The following is a 15,781-nucleotide window of genomic DNA, read 5'->3' on the forward strand; positions in this document are numbered from 1 at the left end:
TTTTACTGAACTCCAATTCAATTCAATTTCATTTATACATCACCAAATCACAGCAACAGTTGCCTCAAGGTGTTTTATGTTGTAAGGTAAAGACCCTACAATAATACAAAGAATTATTCCCACTTCTGAGTGCTGTCTCTTACTTATGTAAGTATAAAATATGGAATGAAAATTCATGAAAAACAAAATCTTCTATTCACCCAGAAAAATCCCTGTGGAATATCCTTTGGCAGTAGGTTTTTCTTGCCTGTCAGAGTGCAGGGGAAAGCAGACCCCATTACGTCCGTAGTAGTTCCCAAAGACGTCCTCATTCATTAGGGGCACGGCTGCAATAATAAACCCCAGCAGCCAGATCGAGGCCAGGACCACCTTAAAGCAGGACAACATACATGCTGTCAGGATTTCACACAAAGTACTCTTCAAATTCCCCAAATAAGAAAAGTTATGACTGCCTGGGTTTCCAAACTCTAGTTGACATTTATTTAATCAGATTTCAAGCATTTGCTTCAATCAAGTTGCCTCCTGCTGACTGACGAGTCACTTCATGTTCTACCTCTGTGTGGACAATCTGGGAGAACAAGCAGTAGGTCTTTTAATTCTTTACTGGTGGATGTGAGGTGGGTGGAGGCATATTTACAGTAAATGGCTGACTCTTAGACTTGGTTCAAAGCAGTAAAATGAATAGTAGACTGTAGTAAATCTGGAAATGGTCAATATTTTGGGGATGGTGATGTTCAGGGGTTACTTTATACTTCATACCAAACCAGTAGAACAAAGGATATCTCTCTTTTGTTCTTCACACAAACTGTTTTCCCTTACAGCTAAGATTACTAGTGGACTAAAATGAGCTACCTGCACTTTACACCTACTGAAGGCATGAAGCTCCCAGCAAACAGTTTTTGTGCTGATGTTAATGCCAGAGGAGGTTTGGAGCTCTGCAGTTACTGAGTCAGTGAGCGTTGAGGACTTTTGTGCAGTGTGTTCTTCAGCAGTTTTTCTTCAAAATAAGAGTGACGATTACTTTGTAGACAAAGACAACAGTTGGATGACATTCATCAGGCACATTGTTCCCCATTTTGAAAAGTGCAACTTACCCCTGTCTGAAATTTGCCTGGGCGCAAATTTCTAAAAGGGAAAACAATGACAAGGAACTTCTCCAGAGTCAGGTAGGTCAGGAGGAGAACAGACACCTGAGGAGAAACATGCACCGCAAATGAAAACAACATGTTTTTAACTTATAAACTGAACACTGCTTTGAATATTGGCTGCACTGTTATTAGTAGAACCTCTATTATGACAGAGGAATCAACATGCAGAGGATGGAACTTGGGTTCACATCATTTATAAAGTCAGTCTAATGATGATTTATCCTGGAAAGTGCATAAAGTTCTGAGACAGGTTGTTAAACTCCAGCTGAGGCTTGTTATGTCTCCATCTGCAACAGCTAAAAGCAATGAGTGAGAGTGAATTATAAACACGTTTTTAAAGTAAAAGAGAGCATAATATGAGTACCTTAGTCTGCAAACATGATATTTATATAATGCAGAGCCGAAACAAGCTGATACAGCCAGTGAGCGGAACAAAAGATGATTTTAATCTTGAAGCTACTTTAGCTGAAAACAGCAGGGCAAAAGTACAAGCAAAAAGCGAAGGATGTGTAAGTGCAACTCCTTGTGATGTGTCAGTTTTACAGTACAGATCAGTTTGTCTCAATCTGCATGCATATTTGCGTGTGTTGAAGTGTGATATATACATGGGCAGTACCTCTGAGGAGAGCATGGCCAGGAATCCAATGGTCCGACACTCCGCACTTTCCATCCACATCAGGGCGTTACGGTTGTACTGACCGCGGAATTTTACATCAGATACACCAACAAAAAACAGGTACACGCCCATGAGGCAGTCAGCACCTGGATGATAAGGATGACATCTATGAGTCTATTTACAGGCAGATGTGCCCTGTGTGATTATAAGCCCATCTGTCAGCTACATCCTTCCCAAAAACAGTATCATAATATTTTTTAAGTCACCACAACAGGCAAGATTAATGGAACCACAAGCATGGATGGATCTTGCTATATGCAGATACACTCAACAAAAATATAAACGCAACACTTTTGTTACTGCCCCCCATGGGATGGACGTAGAGACCTAAAATTCATTCCAGATACACAATATAACCATCCCTCCCAAACAGTGGTCACAAATCAGTCCAAATGTGTGGTAGTGGGCACATCTGCTATATTGAGATAATCCATCCCACCTCACAGGTGTGCCACATCAGGATGCTGATCTGACATCATGAGTAGTGCACAGGTGTACCTCAGACTGCCCACAACAAAAGGCCACCCTGGAATGTGCAGTTTTGTCTCACAGCAAAATGCCACAGATGCCACAAGCAATGAGGGAGCGTGCAATTGGCATGCTGACAGCAGGACCAGATCTGTCGCCCGTGCATTGAATGTTCATTTCTCAACCATAAGCCGTCTCCACAGGCGTTTCAGAGAATATGGCAGCACATCCAACCGGCCTCACAACCGCAGACCTCGTGTAACCACACCAGCCCAGGACCTCCACATCCAGCAGGTTCACCTCCAAGATCGTCTGAGACCAGCCACCCAGACAGCTGCTGGAACAATTGGTTTGCACAACCAAACAATTTCTGCACAAACTGTCAGAAACCGTCTCAGGGACGCTCAACTGCATGCCCGTCGTCCTCATCGGGGTCTTGACCTGACTCCAGCTCGTCGCCGTAACAAACTTGTGTGGGCAAATGCTCACATTCGATGGCGTCTGGCACGTTGGAGAGGTGTGCGCTTCACGGATGAATCATGGTTCACATTGTTCAGGGCAGATGGCAGCTGAGAATGTCCCAGTTCTTGCATGGCCAGCATACTCACCGGACATGTCACCCATTGAGCATGTTCGGGATGTGCTTGACCGGCGTATACGACAGCGTGTACCAGTTTCCCACGAATATCCAACAACCTCGCACAGCCATTGAAGTGGAGTGGACCAACATTCCACAGGCCACAATTGACAATCTGATAGACTCCATGCGACGATGTGTTGCACTGCATGAGGCAAATGGTGGTCACACCAGATACTGACCGGTTCTGGGTCCCCAGACCCCCAATAGCGCAAAAAAACTGCACATTCCAGGGTGGCCTTTTGTTGTGGGCAGTCTGAGGTACACCTGTGCACTACTCATGATGTCAGATCAGCATCCTGATGTGGCACACCTGTGAGGTGGGATGGATTATCTCAATATAGCAGATGTGCCCACTACCACACATTTGGACTGATTTGTGACCACTGTTTGGGAGGGATGGTTATATTGTGTATCTGGAATGAATTTTAGGTCTCTACGTCCATCCCATGGGGAATGGGAGCAGTAACAAAGGTGTTGCGTTTATATTTTTGTTCAGTGTAGGTGGGCTGGAAAGAAATTAGGTAAGCGTTGACTAAAACTGTGTGTAAAATCTCACCACTAGATCTAGATGCACTAGATTGCAGTCAACTGTTTTCTTACCCCTCCCAATTCAAGTGCATAATCTTAGGTATGGTGGCCACTCTAGGACAAACAGCTCTGGTGTCTGTTCATCTGTAGGGAGTGTAGGCTGTCAGTCTGCTGTCAGTTTGTTTGGTGTCTATTAGGAGGCTGTAAAACTTTGTGAAAGGAGTCCGATATGAGTCGATGAGACAGTGAAGCTCACGTCTGATGACAGTGATACTGAAGTGATTGTTGTTTGAGATATGCTAAACTTTTCTGTTGGGAAATGCTGTTGTTAGCTGCTGTTAGTCATTAACATTAACATTAGTGAAACTTCCTTTATAGTGGCTCTAACGGACACCTCATGAAAAAACGCTACCCTATGGTTCAAGAATATAAACAAACTGTTTATGAGAAGGAAACTGTGATTTTTTGGATACATGATGTTAGCTTATAACCAGCTGTTGTTGTTGGTGGCTTCCACAAACCGATGCATGCTCCTTTGTATTTTTAATGGATAAAATCAGAATTTTTGAGAACAGATCAATTTGTTGGAAGATGTAATCACACACTAATCAAAGTATATTTATGAGTACTACATGAACCCTCTGTGTCCTGTGTAATTACTTATTAGAATATTAGAAATTAAACGTAAAGCATATTTTCAGTCGTTGTGGCTAGCATCTTAATTTTAAGAAGACTATGGCAATCTAAATTTATACTTACTAATAGCTGCACAATAATCTCTTCTTCACTAAGTTATTACCGCTGTAAAAACATGGTTCCCTGTAACCAAAGACACCCCTGGATTAAAAATGCAATTTTAGTGAGATGTTAAATGCATTATAGCTGCTAAAGTTTCACAACTAGCTACAAATTTTGATATATTTATTGTTAAACCTCTCAACCCGAGGTTTGGGGGGTGGGGGTCTGCTCAAACAATCTCTGAGTGACTGTGAATTTCTTTAATGATCTGACAGGACCTCAACTGCATTTTAAGAGGCATTTCTCACAGATTCAAAATTGACCTCCATTTATTAATTAAGGATCTGAACTCAAGCCCACTTGCTTCTCACGTCTAATCTATTATATCAAATTTTTAATGTTCCTAGAAAGCCCGTCCTTGAGTTAGATGATTATGTTTCTTTACTTATTCATTAATGACAGAGTAAATAAACAAAAAAACAAAAACAAAAGAACAATCTGCTCCTCACATTAAAGAAGCAACTATCTGCAATCTCCAAAGAAAAGGTGCTCCATAAATAATGTACAAATAAGACAAAGTAAACAATTTAAGAAGTACAGCAGAACAAAAAACCAAAAACCTGCATAGTTTGCAGCAAACATCTTTATTTCCTTTTCCCTCCATCTCAGAGTCTTAGTGAGTTAGTCTCTTGTTTTTGTTTTCTCTAACACAATGCTGTTAGATTTCTGACATTAAATTTTAAAAAAAATTAAACATGTTTTTACTTCTGGAAACAAACCAAGTGGAAACAATTTTGCCTCCAGACAGTCTAATATAGCCACAATCCCATGGTTTGATTGGACAATCCCATATGAGCGAGCCATAGACAACAGAGTGGTGAAAGAACTCCCTCTAAAGAGGAAGCAACCTCAAGTAGAAACAGACTCAGGGAGGGAAGCTTTTTACCATGAGGGGAGACGCAAACTACAAATCCAAATCCAGAAAAAGTTGGGATCCTGTGTAAACACAAATACCAATCTCATAAACCCATAGTGACGTGCTATTCACAACAGAACACAGAAAACAAAAGTAAGTGATACTAAAAAGAAACAGCTGCAGAGACTTTTTGCAACTCATTGGGATCACTGGCAGCAAATCAGAAACATGAGTGGGTATAAAAAGAGCATCTCTGAGAGGCAGAGTTTCTAAGAAGTAAAGATGCGCAGAGGTTCACAAATCTGTAAAAAAAAAAAACACACAAATTGAAGAATTTTAGAACAGTTTTCCTCACTGCAAATTTATGAAGACTTTGGATACCTCACCAGTTACAGTACATAATATCATCAAAAGATGCATCTGGAAAAAAATATCAGTCCTGGATGCCCATAATCTGCAGGTCCTTAGACTTCACTGCAATAAAAACAGACTTGATTTTGTCATGGAAATCCCTGCATGGGCTCAGTAACACTTCCAGATTTCACTGTCTGTGAACACAGTTCATTGTGCCATCCAAGAAGGTTTAAAGCTCTATGATGCAAAGAACAAGCCATATGTGAACATGATCCAGAAATGCTACCATCTTCTCTGGGTCAAAGGTCATTTAAAGTGGATTGAGGCACAGCGGAAAACTATTCTGTGGTCAGACAAATTGAAATTTAAAATTCATTTTGGAAAACATGGATGCCTGGCTCTCTAATGGTATGAGGGTGCATTAGACCCAGGATTGCCGAGTAGCTAGAGTCCTCTGTCAGACAAGAATGGGAAAAGGCTACACTTCTAAAGGTCCAGCTGCTGGTTTCCTCAGGTCCCAGACTTTTATGGACTGATGTTAAATGAAGGCAGGATGCTATACACTGGTAAATTTTGCTATCATCGATTTCAAAATGAGCTGATAGTTTATCTGGAACTTTTTCCTTATTTCATTTCTGCATTCTGTTTTTATTTCCACTTTACAAAACATCCCAGTTTTTGCATTTTTGGAGTAGGCTTTGCAACAGTGGCATAGAAAGGCACAGGGAATGTGAAAGAGGAGAATGAAGGAGAAGTGTGTAGATTGGGAAGTCTCCAAGCAGTTTGATCCCATCCCAGTATAACAAACTTCTTCATCCTGTTTCATTGGATAGAAGCAAGGCTAAGCTGACTTATTCACTTTCCAAAAGAACAGCTTGACATTTAGATTTATTGCTGCTTTTACAAGTACTTTTATTTTGCGAGACTGTCTGACCCGGTGCTACGTTGTTACTCACAGCAGAGAACTTTGATGCAGGCAGCATGCAGGTTGTTCTCAGCACGAATCAGCGACCTCATGCCGATGACAAACAGATTACCAAAGCAGGTGATGAGGGCCATGACCCAGACAGACACCCGCAGCACCATGTTAGCCAGGAGGTCCTCAAAAGAAGAGATGCCATCTGTGTTGGGTTTACAGGACCTCACATGAGGTGCATAGGAACAGTACTGAAACTTCTTGAAATAGCTTGTAGAGAAAAGAGAAAAATTGTAAAAAACAAACAAAAACACAACCGACAAAGAAGAGATGACAAAACATGCTGGTTCTTCTGAAGTGACGGCTGTGTGTTACACATACATGTGGGAGAGGTTCTTCATGGGAAGGAACACCTTAGTCTGAATATCTGCGATCTCAATTCCCTCCAGCGCTCTGTAGGAAATAACAGATTTCACCACCGCACTAGACTACAGCAAACTCTGAAGACCAATTTCAGCATTAAGACATCAAAGTGAAGAAGCCATTAATGCATTAGAAAGATATTCTGGAGAGTCCCAGATGACTTCAAAGAAGTGTTTGAAGATTTAAACTAGTATTCATGATTGAGGTTAGAATAACATTTAGAGGAAAGTTATTAAAATTAAGCATGTAGTTGTGATGTTTGAGGCTCAGGGCAATAAAGGTCCTCACATGTATAAAAACAGGCAAACGTGTATATGTCAGAGTACTTACAGAGACTGAAGATGTGTCAGGTGGTGGAAATGGCTTGGATGAATACGGAGGAGAGGATTATGGGAGATATTTCTGAAACAAGAAACAGATGATAAACACAACAAAGCCTGTCAACATGAAATATAACAAATGGACAGTACATTCCTGACATCCTTGATTGTTTAAAACAAGTAAAAAAAACAGGTCTGTGTCCAATTACACCTGACATTAGATACAGAATGCTTTCTGCACTTTTCCCCCTGCTCAGATTACATAGTTTAGAGTAGATTTAAAGTCTTCTTTAGAGGGCCTGAATAACTACAAGCCAGAAATGTTGCAATGAGCAATGGCAGGATAGATCTGTGCAATAGCATATTTTGATACTTTGACATAATAAATTTTTTCCTGCTTTGTAAGTCACTTCACGATGGACAGCTTTTGAAGTGACAGCAGTGATCTGTGAGATCAGCCTGCACTTCCAAGAAAAAAAAAAGGGCAAGCGTAGGGATTTCAGCGAGTTTGACGAGGGCCAAACTGTAATGGGTTGACGACTGGGTCAGAGCAGCTTTTTTGAGGTGTGCCCAGTCTGTAGTGGTCACTATCTATCCCAAGTGGTTCAACGAAAGAACAGTGGTGAACCAGCAGCAGGGTCATTGATGCACATGGGAATCGAAGGCTGGCTTGTGTGGTCCGATCCAACATATGAGCTGTTGTACTGCAAACTGATGAAAACATGTCAGAATATACTGTGCATCACAGTTTGTTGTGTATTGTGCTGCATTTTCACAGATCATTCATGGTACCCATGTTGACCATGCTGCTTTTTGGACCCAGTGTGTCCACTGCAGGGCACCAAAAAGCAAAAAGTAGCACAACGATGAGTTTGAGGTGTTCACATGGCCTCCAAATTCCTAAGATCTCAATCCAATCGAGCACCTGTAGGATGTGCTGGAGAAATAAGTCTGATCCATGGAAGCGCCACCTCACAGTTTACACGATGGAAGGATCTGTTGCTAACATCTTGGTGCCAGATACCACAGCACACCTTCCGGGGTCTAGTCGAGTCCAACCCTTGATGGGCCAGGCCCGTTTTGTCACTGAAAGGGGGATGCACTCCATTGGATGTGTTACTGTATGTGCATTATGTGACATCGAATGAGGGCAGCAGATTGTCCCAAAAGTCTCAATAAACAGCAATTCTTCTGTGATGCGAGTGATTCAAATAGCAGACCCCTAATCCGCCTTTTCCGCCTGTCTCTTTCCTGTGAGGTGTGAGATCAACAAGACTCAAAAACATTTCCATGGATAGCTCGTGCTGTGGAAAATAGCCTAATCTCATTGTTCTAGTTAAGTCTTAGCTAGTGATCGTTAGGGAGTCACACACACACACACACACACACACACACACACACACACACACACACACGGAGCCAGCGGACCAACTGGAGCGCAATAGTTTTATGAAAGCAATTATTCATGCGCTGTTACTCTGACTGACAGCATCTCCAGTCCTGGCCCCTCCTTTCCCAAAAAAAGGTCTTCAGCTGCTGCTCATAAACAGGTTTGTCTCAAAGTTCATTCATTTTGATACATTTTTTCCCCTTCAGCACTAAGAGGCAAAAGTACAGAAATGTTGTTTTTACGTAATAAGTGGAAGATTTGAGTATACATAGAAAAGGCTGAGACATTTTATACATACAATTAACACTACAAAATCAAAACAGTCCATATGCCTTAATGCACGACACAATGCATACGAGGAGCAGCTCTAAAACTGTGAGTTACACGGACGATCAGAGTTAACCTTGTAACGCTGAGTGTATCATATTTGATTTGATGAGCCTTTGAAACCGCCTACATCAGAGAAGTCAAAGTCATCATACATTGTGGTTCACAAACAGTGAAGTAATACTTAAATATCAAGTACAAAAAAACCCTACTACATACTGCAGTTTGATGCAGGATTTTACTGCCTGTCTTCAGTTTGTAAATATTTCTTATGTTACATTACTATATATCATTTTCCTCTCACACAGTGGAAAAGAAGCTCAAAATACCACTAAATGAAAATGAAGTAAGAGGATTAATGGAGGATTATATAGAATTGGCACATAAATAAACTCAGTTTATCTAAAAATATGATGCTTGCACTTATTATTTTAACTCAATGCAACAGTTTCGTGATTGATTTTTCTTTTACATTATAAATTCTTTCTTTCAGAGCTTCCAACAAAAATAGTTTTATTCTGCATCTGATTACAGCCACCATGTATCCCACTAAGAATAAGTCACATTCTCAGAAACCTTCACAAAGTTATTTTTTCTTAATCCTACTTTAGACCTTGTCCTAATTCAGTCCTGTTAAAAAACCCACATAATGACGAATGATTTTCCACACTATCATTTACTCACAGTTTAAGGAGGGAATTGGAGAGACTCTTGAAGGTGTTTTTTGGCAGCTCCCTAATCCTGTTCCTAGACAGATCCCTAAAGAGGATGAAAGAGAAACAAGGGAAAAATTAAACCTCCTGACTCATTTTATAGCACATTTACATTTTTCTCATTCAATTCCAAACATGGACAGCGTAAACATGCATAGAAAACAGCAAAGGCTTTAAATAAATCTGCAGATACATAATGTTTGCATGAAATTCTACACAGGTTTCTTTTCTTACTCATCCCTGACACTTCATATCTCATCAGAACAAAACCTCTCTAACACCAGCCTCACCAGAATCTCTTTGAGTGAACTTGAAGACAGTGGTGTATATTTATTTATTTATTTTGACATGGTTTTACTGGCTTTCTGTGAATATGCTCTTACTCACAGTTCGGCCAGCTTCCACAGAGACTGGAAGGTGTTTTCGGGAATTGTCCTAATCCTGTTGTCTATCAGTAACCTGAAGAAGGCAGAGCTGCTGTCAGAAACCATGCAGAGAGCTGCAAAGTGCTGTTGGAAAACTGATATAAATGGATACAATCTCATTTACTTTAGTCAGTCTTAACCATGTCCTCAAAGTTTGCATGACCCTGCTTAGGCCTCCGTACTCACTGAACTTCGTGTGAATCCTTTCCTCTAATTCAGCTCATTTCACTGCCAAACCTCATGGCTCATCTCCTCTCAGCCCTATGTTGTGTTTTTATTTGTGGAGTTTAAAAATGCCGCACATGCATTCATTTGAAACAAACCTTGATTGCACTTCTGTCTAGATCTCAGTTTAACCTCCTCTGAGGCACATGAGCTGCTCTGATAGGTCCTAAAAACAACAGGCTTTACTGTTGGGCTTTGCAGGGCCATTTGTGAAACAGCAAGTCGGCAGCCTTGGTGAGGTCAGGGATGCAGCATCCACCAAGGAGATTGCGACTTGGCTCACCGAAGTGGAAGAGCTTAAATTTAAGTGTATGGCATTTGTCTGGCTTCTGTTGGTGTATGAGGTGATCGTGTTGACAGTGGGAAGCAAAAGATCCATATACACAATCCACTGACCCTATAGTTGAATCAACAGACATGGTGTTCTGGCAGATGTGGTGACAAGTGAATGAATAGGTGCCATCCCACAAGCTCACTATCACATGGTAGTGACGGACCTGGAATAATAACCTGGCAGACTAAAACCCAGAGCATTAATTTCTGTTTATGTCCTATTTAACCCAGTGACCCTCCACATCTGGGATAAAAATAAATGAAGAGCACAATGTGCCCAGGAAAAGCTTTACTTAAGCATATTCTCCAGAGCTATTGGGTCTAGTGACATGATTGCATGCCGAGGCCAACTCCAAGTATGACTGCAGGAAAAGAGCTGGTGAGAAGCCTAATTAAGCCAAGATCAGCAGGCCTGCCTACCACAGTGTAATTTTTGGCCTGAGCCAAGTTTCCAAGCAAGTTTAGGCCAGGCCTGATAGTCACATTTAGTTGCGCCAATTTTTATTTCTATGCTTGTTTGACCAATTTCTTAAAGATCTGATTGCACAGCAGAATTTGTTTTGTTAATTAATGAAATAAATAAAAAGAAAACAAGTGTGTCTGAGGGTGGGCGCGCCAAGGGGAGAGAACAGGAGATAAACTTAGATGAACAGATAAAATAAAATGAATAAAACATAATTAAAGGATTAAAGTGGGAGATTTTCTAAAAACTTAAGCCACTTAAGTCCCTTAAGGATGATTAACTAACTGCATTGATATATGAAAAGTCCATCATTTCTAATGTATTTCCTGTAAACACAACATTAACTGCGTTTAGGCACAACTGAGACCTCAGAGATATATTAAACATGCACAAACACATCCTCATTACACTTAACTAACACTTGCTGTAGACTAACAATGCAACAGCTGTAATATTGTATCTATATCACATTCTGTTATAGTTCTGACACGAGCAACATTTCAACAAGTGATTCTTTTTACTGTGGACACTTTGTAAAATGCAAAAAAATGAAAGACACAAACTTTTTATTTAATTGTTTATCTACTAATTTGAATGGCTGTGGGGGGGGGGGGGGGGGGGGTCTTGTCTTATGCATAGTTTTGTCTTTGTTGGGCCATTGTGTTTGAAACACCTGCTCTACTGGGTTGAGATGTTGAGAGGCCATGTCCAAGAAACCAGTTCGAAGTGATCTGAGCCATGAGAAGATGGGTGCACTGTGGTCATGGTCAGCAACAATACTCAGGTAGGCTGTTGTGTTTAAACAATGCTCCACTGGTCTGAAGGGACACAACGTGTGCCAAGAAAATATCCCCAACACTATTCCACCACTAACCCGAGCTTTGACACAAGGCAGGATGGATCCATGCTTTCTTGTTGTTAATGCCAAATGCTAACATCCAGATGTTGCAACAGAAATCATGACTCATGAGACCAGACAACATTTTTACAGTCTTCTTTAGACATCCTAAAAACTTGATTATGTTCATCTGGGCATAGTGTTTTCAGTGGGAGAAACGTTTTGTCACTCATTCAAGTGACTTCTTCAGCCTCGTGACATTCATTTGAACTTCAGCAGGTCGTCTTGACCATGTTTTCATGCCTACATGCACAGAGTTGCGGCTATTTGTTTGGCCGATTAGATATTTGTGTTATTGAGTAGTTCAACAAGTGTACCTAACAAAGTAGCTGCTGAGTATATATGCAGCATCTGAAGATCAAACAACACCTCTCGTTACCTTATCTTTTGGGAAACTTTCTGTGTGGTGCGCAGATTTAAACCCTGAGCTTTCAGCATTCTTATTGAACTTTTAATAAAGCAGGATACTCACAAAACTTCAAGCTTGCTGCATGTCTTTAAGATAGAGTAGTTAAGAGTTTGAATCTGGTTTCCCTCAAGATCCCTGAGAGTAGTGAAAACAGGAGGAGAGGGAAAATAAAAATGTACATTTACTAAACATACAAATATAAGGGTGTAATTTTCATAGATCTTTGGTAAAAGTTATGAAAGAAAAAATAAATGGAATATTTTTTCTTGCACTTAATCTGCTCAGAAAAAAATAAAGCAAATCTGAGCAGCCCCAGAGATATCGGCTGACTCAAACCGTCATGCAACTCAGTATCACCTCTATAATACCAGTTTAATTTGTCATTTATATATGCAAACAAGGACAAACACACATCAGCATAACTGCTACACTTTTTAGTGCACTAACATCACATGCACTACACACCTGCATGCACACAAGTACACTCTCACTCACAGCCAGTCCAAGGCAGGCATGTGTTGACAGAAGCTTGGATGAGGAAGCTGCTGCAGTGAAGTGTTCACCATGGACCTGAAGGGGGGAGGAAGACATTTAATCGCAAAACTAAATAGGACTGAACAGAGTTGTAGAGTGACTACTAAACAGATGTAAGGCTTAGACTGTGACTTTTAAGGGCCAATTTACTCCTGGACTTCTTGTCATCCATATATAAATGTGCTGATCCTCAGAGTGTAGGATCGGGGGTCAGTCAAGCAAAAGTGAGTCAAAAGTCAGACAGACAGCATGAAGCAGCAACATGTTTGCATGGAAAAATGTTCACATGTCATATACTTGACTCATAACTTTATTATCTTTGTTTATGTACAGGCTGTTATTTCACCAGCAAGGCAGGCTGTAAATTCTAAAAAGAAAAGTTAGTGTATACACGACATTATCACACAGTTTATATGACTTTGGGATGTTATTAAATTATGTCCCAGGAACTTTTATATACATTTTGAAAGGTAAGTATTAGAGATGGCACGATAGCACTTTATGTCCGATACCGATATCATAAATTTGGATATCGGCCGATACCAATATGAATCCGACATAATGTGTTTTTTAATCAATAAAACGTTTTTTTAATATCTTGCTGCTTTTTGTATAAGTTCATACTTAAGTTAAAAAAAACAAAAAAACAAACAAACACTAAAGCTATTCTGTTATATCTGTATGCAAAAAATGCACTGCACCCAAAATATTTCATAGTTCAGCAATACTGATCAATCTAATAAACTTAAACCTACTCCATCCTCCCTATTCTGGTATTTTAAAGAGTAAGCAACCTAACTAATAGGGCTCTAAAACTCCCAGCAAAAAAACAAAACAAAAAAAACAAACAAAAAAAATAAGGAACCACCCTCCACCTCATGATGCTTAATCGACGTAATCAACCTTAATTTGATGCAGTGTGAAAGAAAATGCACAGAAATAAATTATTTTTCAAGAATTATTAAATAGATTCAACATCTTTCTTTAACAGAACTGCAGACTGCACAGATGGTACCTCCCCAAAGGAAAAAGTAATATAGCTTACTAGGGTATATTAGACTTAATAGTTACTATATACAGTAATGGACTTATTTACATTTTACATCAAATTAAAACTTTGGGTGTAAGATTCAGATAATTATTTAATAAAAGCTAGACATTTTAAATGAGAATAAGAAAGAAAAGTATGTCTTTGTGCCCCCTTCTCCCTGTTCATGTCCTATCGGCCCCCCTGGCTAAACTTTGCTAGATCCGCCCCTGCACAGTTACCAGCCATCAGCTGCATAGAAAAGGATCCTGGTCTAGAAAGTAATATTAAATAAATTTTAACAACAGATTATCAAGCTTAAACGTGCTTCTGTTATTCAGCCGCTGGTTTCCTCTTTCTGGTGCAAAGTGGGAGATAAACAAACAAGAGAGACGGACTCGCGACAGAAAAGCCGATCAGCTGATCATTGATCAGTTTCATGATTGAAGTAGCAGCAGGAGAGGGAGGGGGAGAGAAGAGGCAGTCGCTCCATATATGGGTTGTTAAGCTTAACGCGGGAATGCTTTACAAACATTCAGAGATGAACTTACACACTTGCTTTACTTATCACTTCCTCGGAGATGAAATGCTGGTGTGGTAGCGAAGCTACAAATACACAAAGCCGCTCTATCACGTGAGCACACTGCTCCAACGTGGTACGGTTATGAGGAGAGTTACGCCGTGTCGAAAGTTTTGTGTGGTGCTTTTTTGATATTTAATGGATCGGATTACATTTTTTATTTCTCTCCGATATCCGATCCAGTAATTTACGTCAGTATCAGACCGATACCGATATGTAATATCGGATCAGTCCATCTCTAGTAAGTATATTTGCATGTACAAAAGAATGTCCACCCACGAACCTTTCAAAATAAAGTTACAGGTACATCTGTGCTGAGAAAATCAGAAATTCTGAGTATTTTTTTTCTCTCCATGAAGTTGAAGCTTGATTGTTTTGCACGGACCTGTTTTATCTAAAAGCTTACAGTTCCTTGAGTTGTATCTTTTGTTCATATCACACAGGTGGATGTATTACATTTATTAGAGGCTAATTAACTAAATGATCTTGCAGCCATTGTTCACCTGCTATAAAACAAGGGGTTGAAACTGGAGCATTTTTATCCAAAGCATGGCCGGAGAGACCAAAATGCTATGACCTCAAAGAAGATACACATCAAGCTTCTCATCAGTGATAGAAAAAGGTCTCTTCTAAATCACTTCTCGGGAAAGGAACACATGTCCAGATGCTTTGGGTGGGCTTAGACATATCCGCATTTCACCGCGGATGACTGGAAAACTCAGTTTTCTGATGAAACCAAGTTTTTGGTTTCTGCCAGTAATAGAAGTCTGAGATGTACAAGACAGAGAATGATATGGCAGCGCATCAAGCCCACACTGAAATGAGGTGGTAGGAATATTCAAGTGTAGGGATGTTTTGCCAGTTCTGGACTTGGACAGTTGTGTCAAACTGACTTCCCTCTAACCAATGAGAAGCGTGCTTCATTCCTCAAGAAATATGCTAGATACATAAGTTCTTCCAAGGCAGGAATGACATATGCTCACAACTGCACTGCCAAACAATAACAGAATGGATGTACCAAACTGTTCACTGTAATTTTCTTTCTTCAAATCTCTGCTGATGCTGAGATGAACAAAAGAAAAAAAAATCAGACATTGAGCCAGCTATATAAATGGTAGCTGATGGGGTTTTAACTATGTGGAGTAAAAAAATCCCTATTTGCTTAAGAATTATGGCACAGGCAGACCTCAACTCTGAAACAGTTTCCATATCAAAACAATGTTTAATATTTTGGGTGGCAACACTTCAGCGGGCAGTAAGGACAAGGGACTCTGATTCCAAAGATGAATGGGGAATCAAATGAGAGACATATGGTCATCCCCGTCTAACA

At 40.2% G+C, this 15,781-nt stretch overlaps 1 protein-coding gene across 1 annotated transcript in view; it reads right to left on the reverse strand.

The window, feature by feature from the left end:
- The window catches only part of rxfp2a (relaxin family peptide receptor 2a), a 40,450-nt gene that overhangs the window by 3,072 nt on the left and 21,597 nt on the right, over positions 1 to 15,781 (reverse strand). The window contains 10 exon segments of the mRNA XM_026182802.1: positions 201 to 369; positions 1,095 to 1,190; positions 1,765 to 1,910; positions 6,425 to 6,654; positions 6,766 to 6,837; positions 7,138 to 7,209; positions 9,529 to 9,603; positions 9,945 to 10,016; positions 12,374 to 12,445; positions 12,806 to 12,880. Of these exon segments, the coding sequence (XP_026038587.1) occupies positions 201 to 369; positions 1,095 to 1,190; positions 1,765 to 1,910; positions 6,425 to 6,654; positions 6,766 to 6,837; positions 7,138 to 7,209; positions 9,529 to 9,603; positions 9,945 to 10,016; positions 12,374 to 12,445; positions 12,806 to 12,880 (1,079 nt within the window).

Source organism: Astatotilapia calliptera, chromosome 10 (genome assembly GCF_900246225.1).
Source record: "Astatotilapia calliptera chromosome 10, fAstCal1.2, whole genome shotgun sequence".
NCBI lineage: Eukaryota > Metazoa > Chordata > Actinopteri > Cichliformes > Cichlidae > Astatotilapia > Astatotilapia calliptera.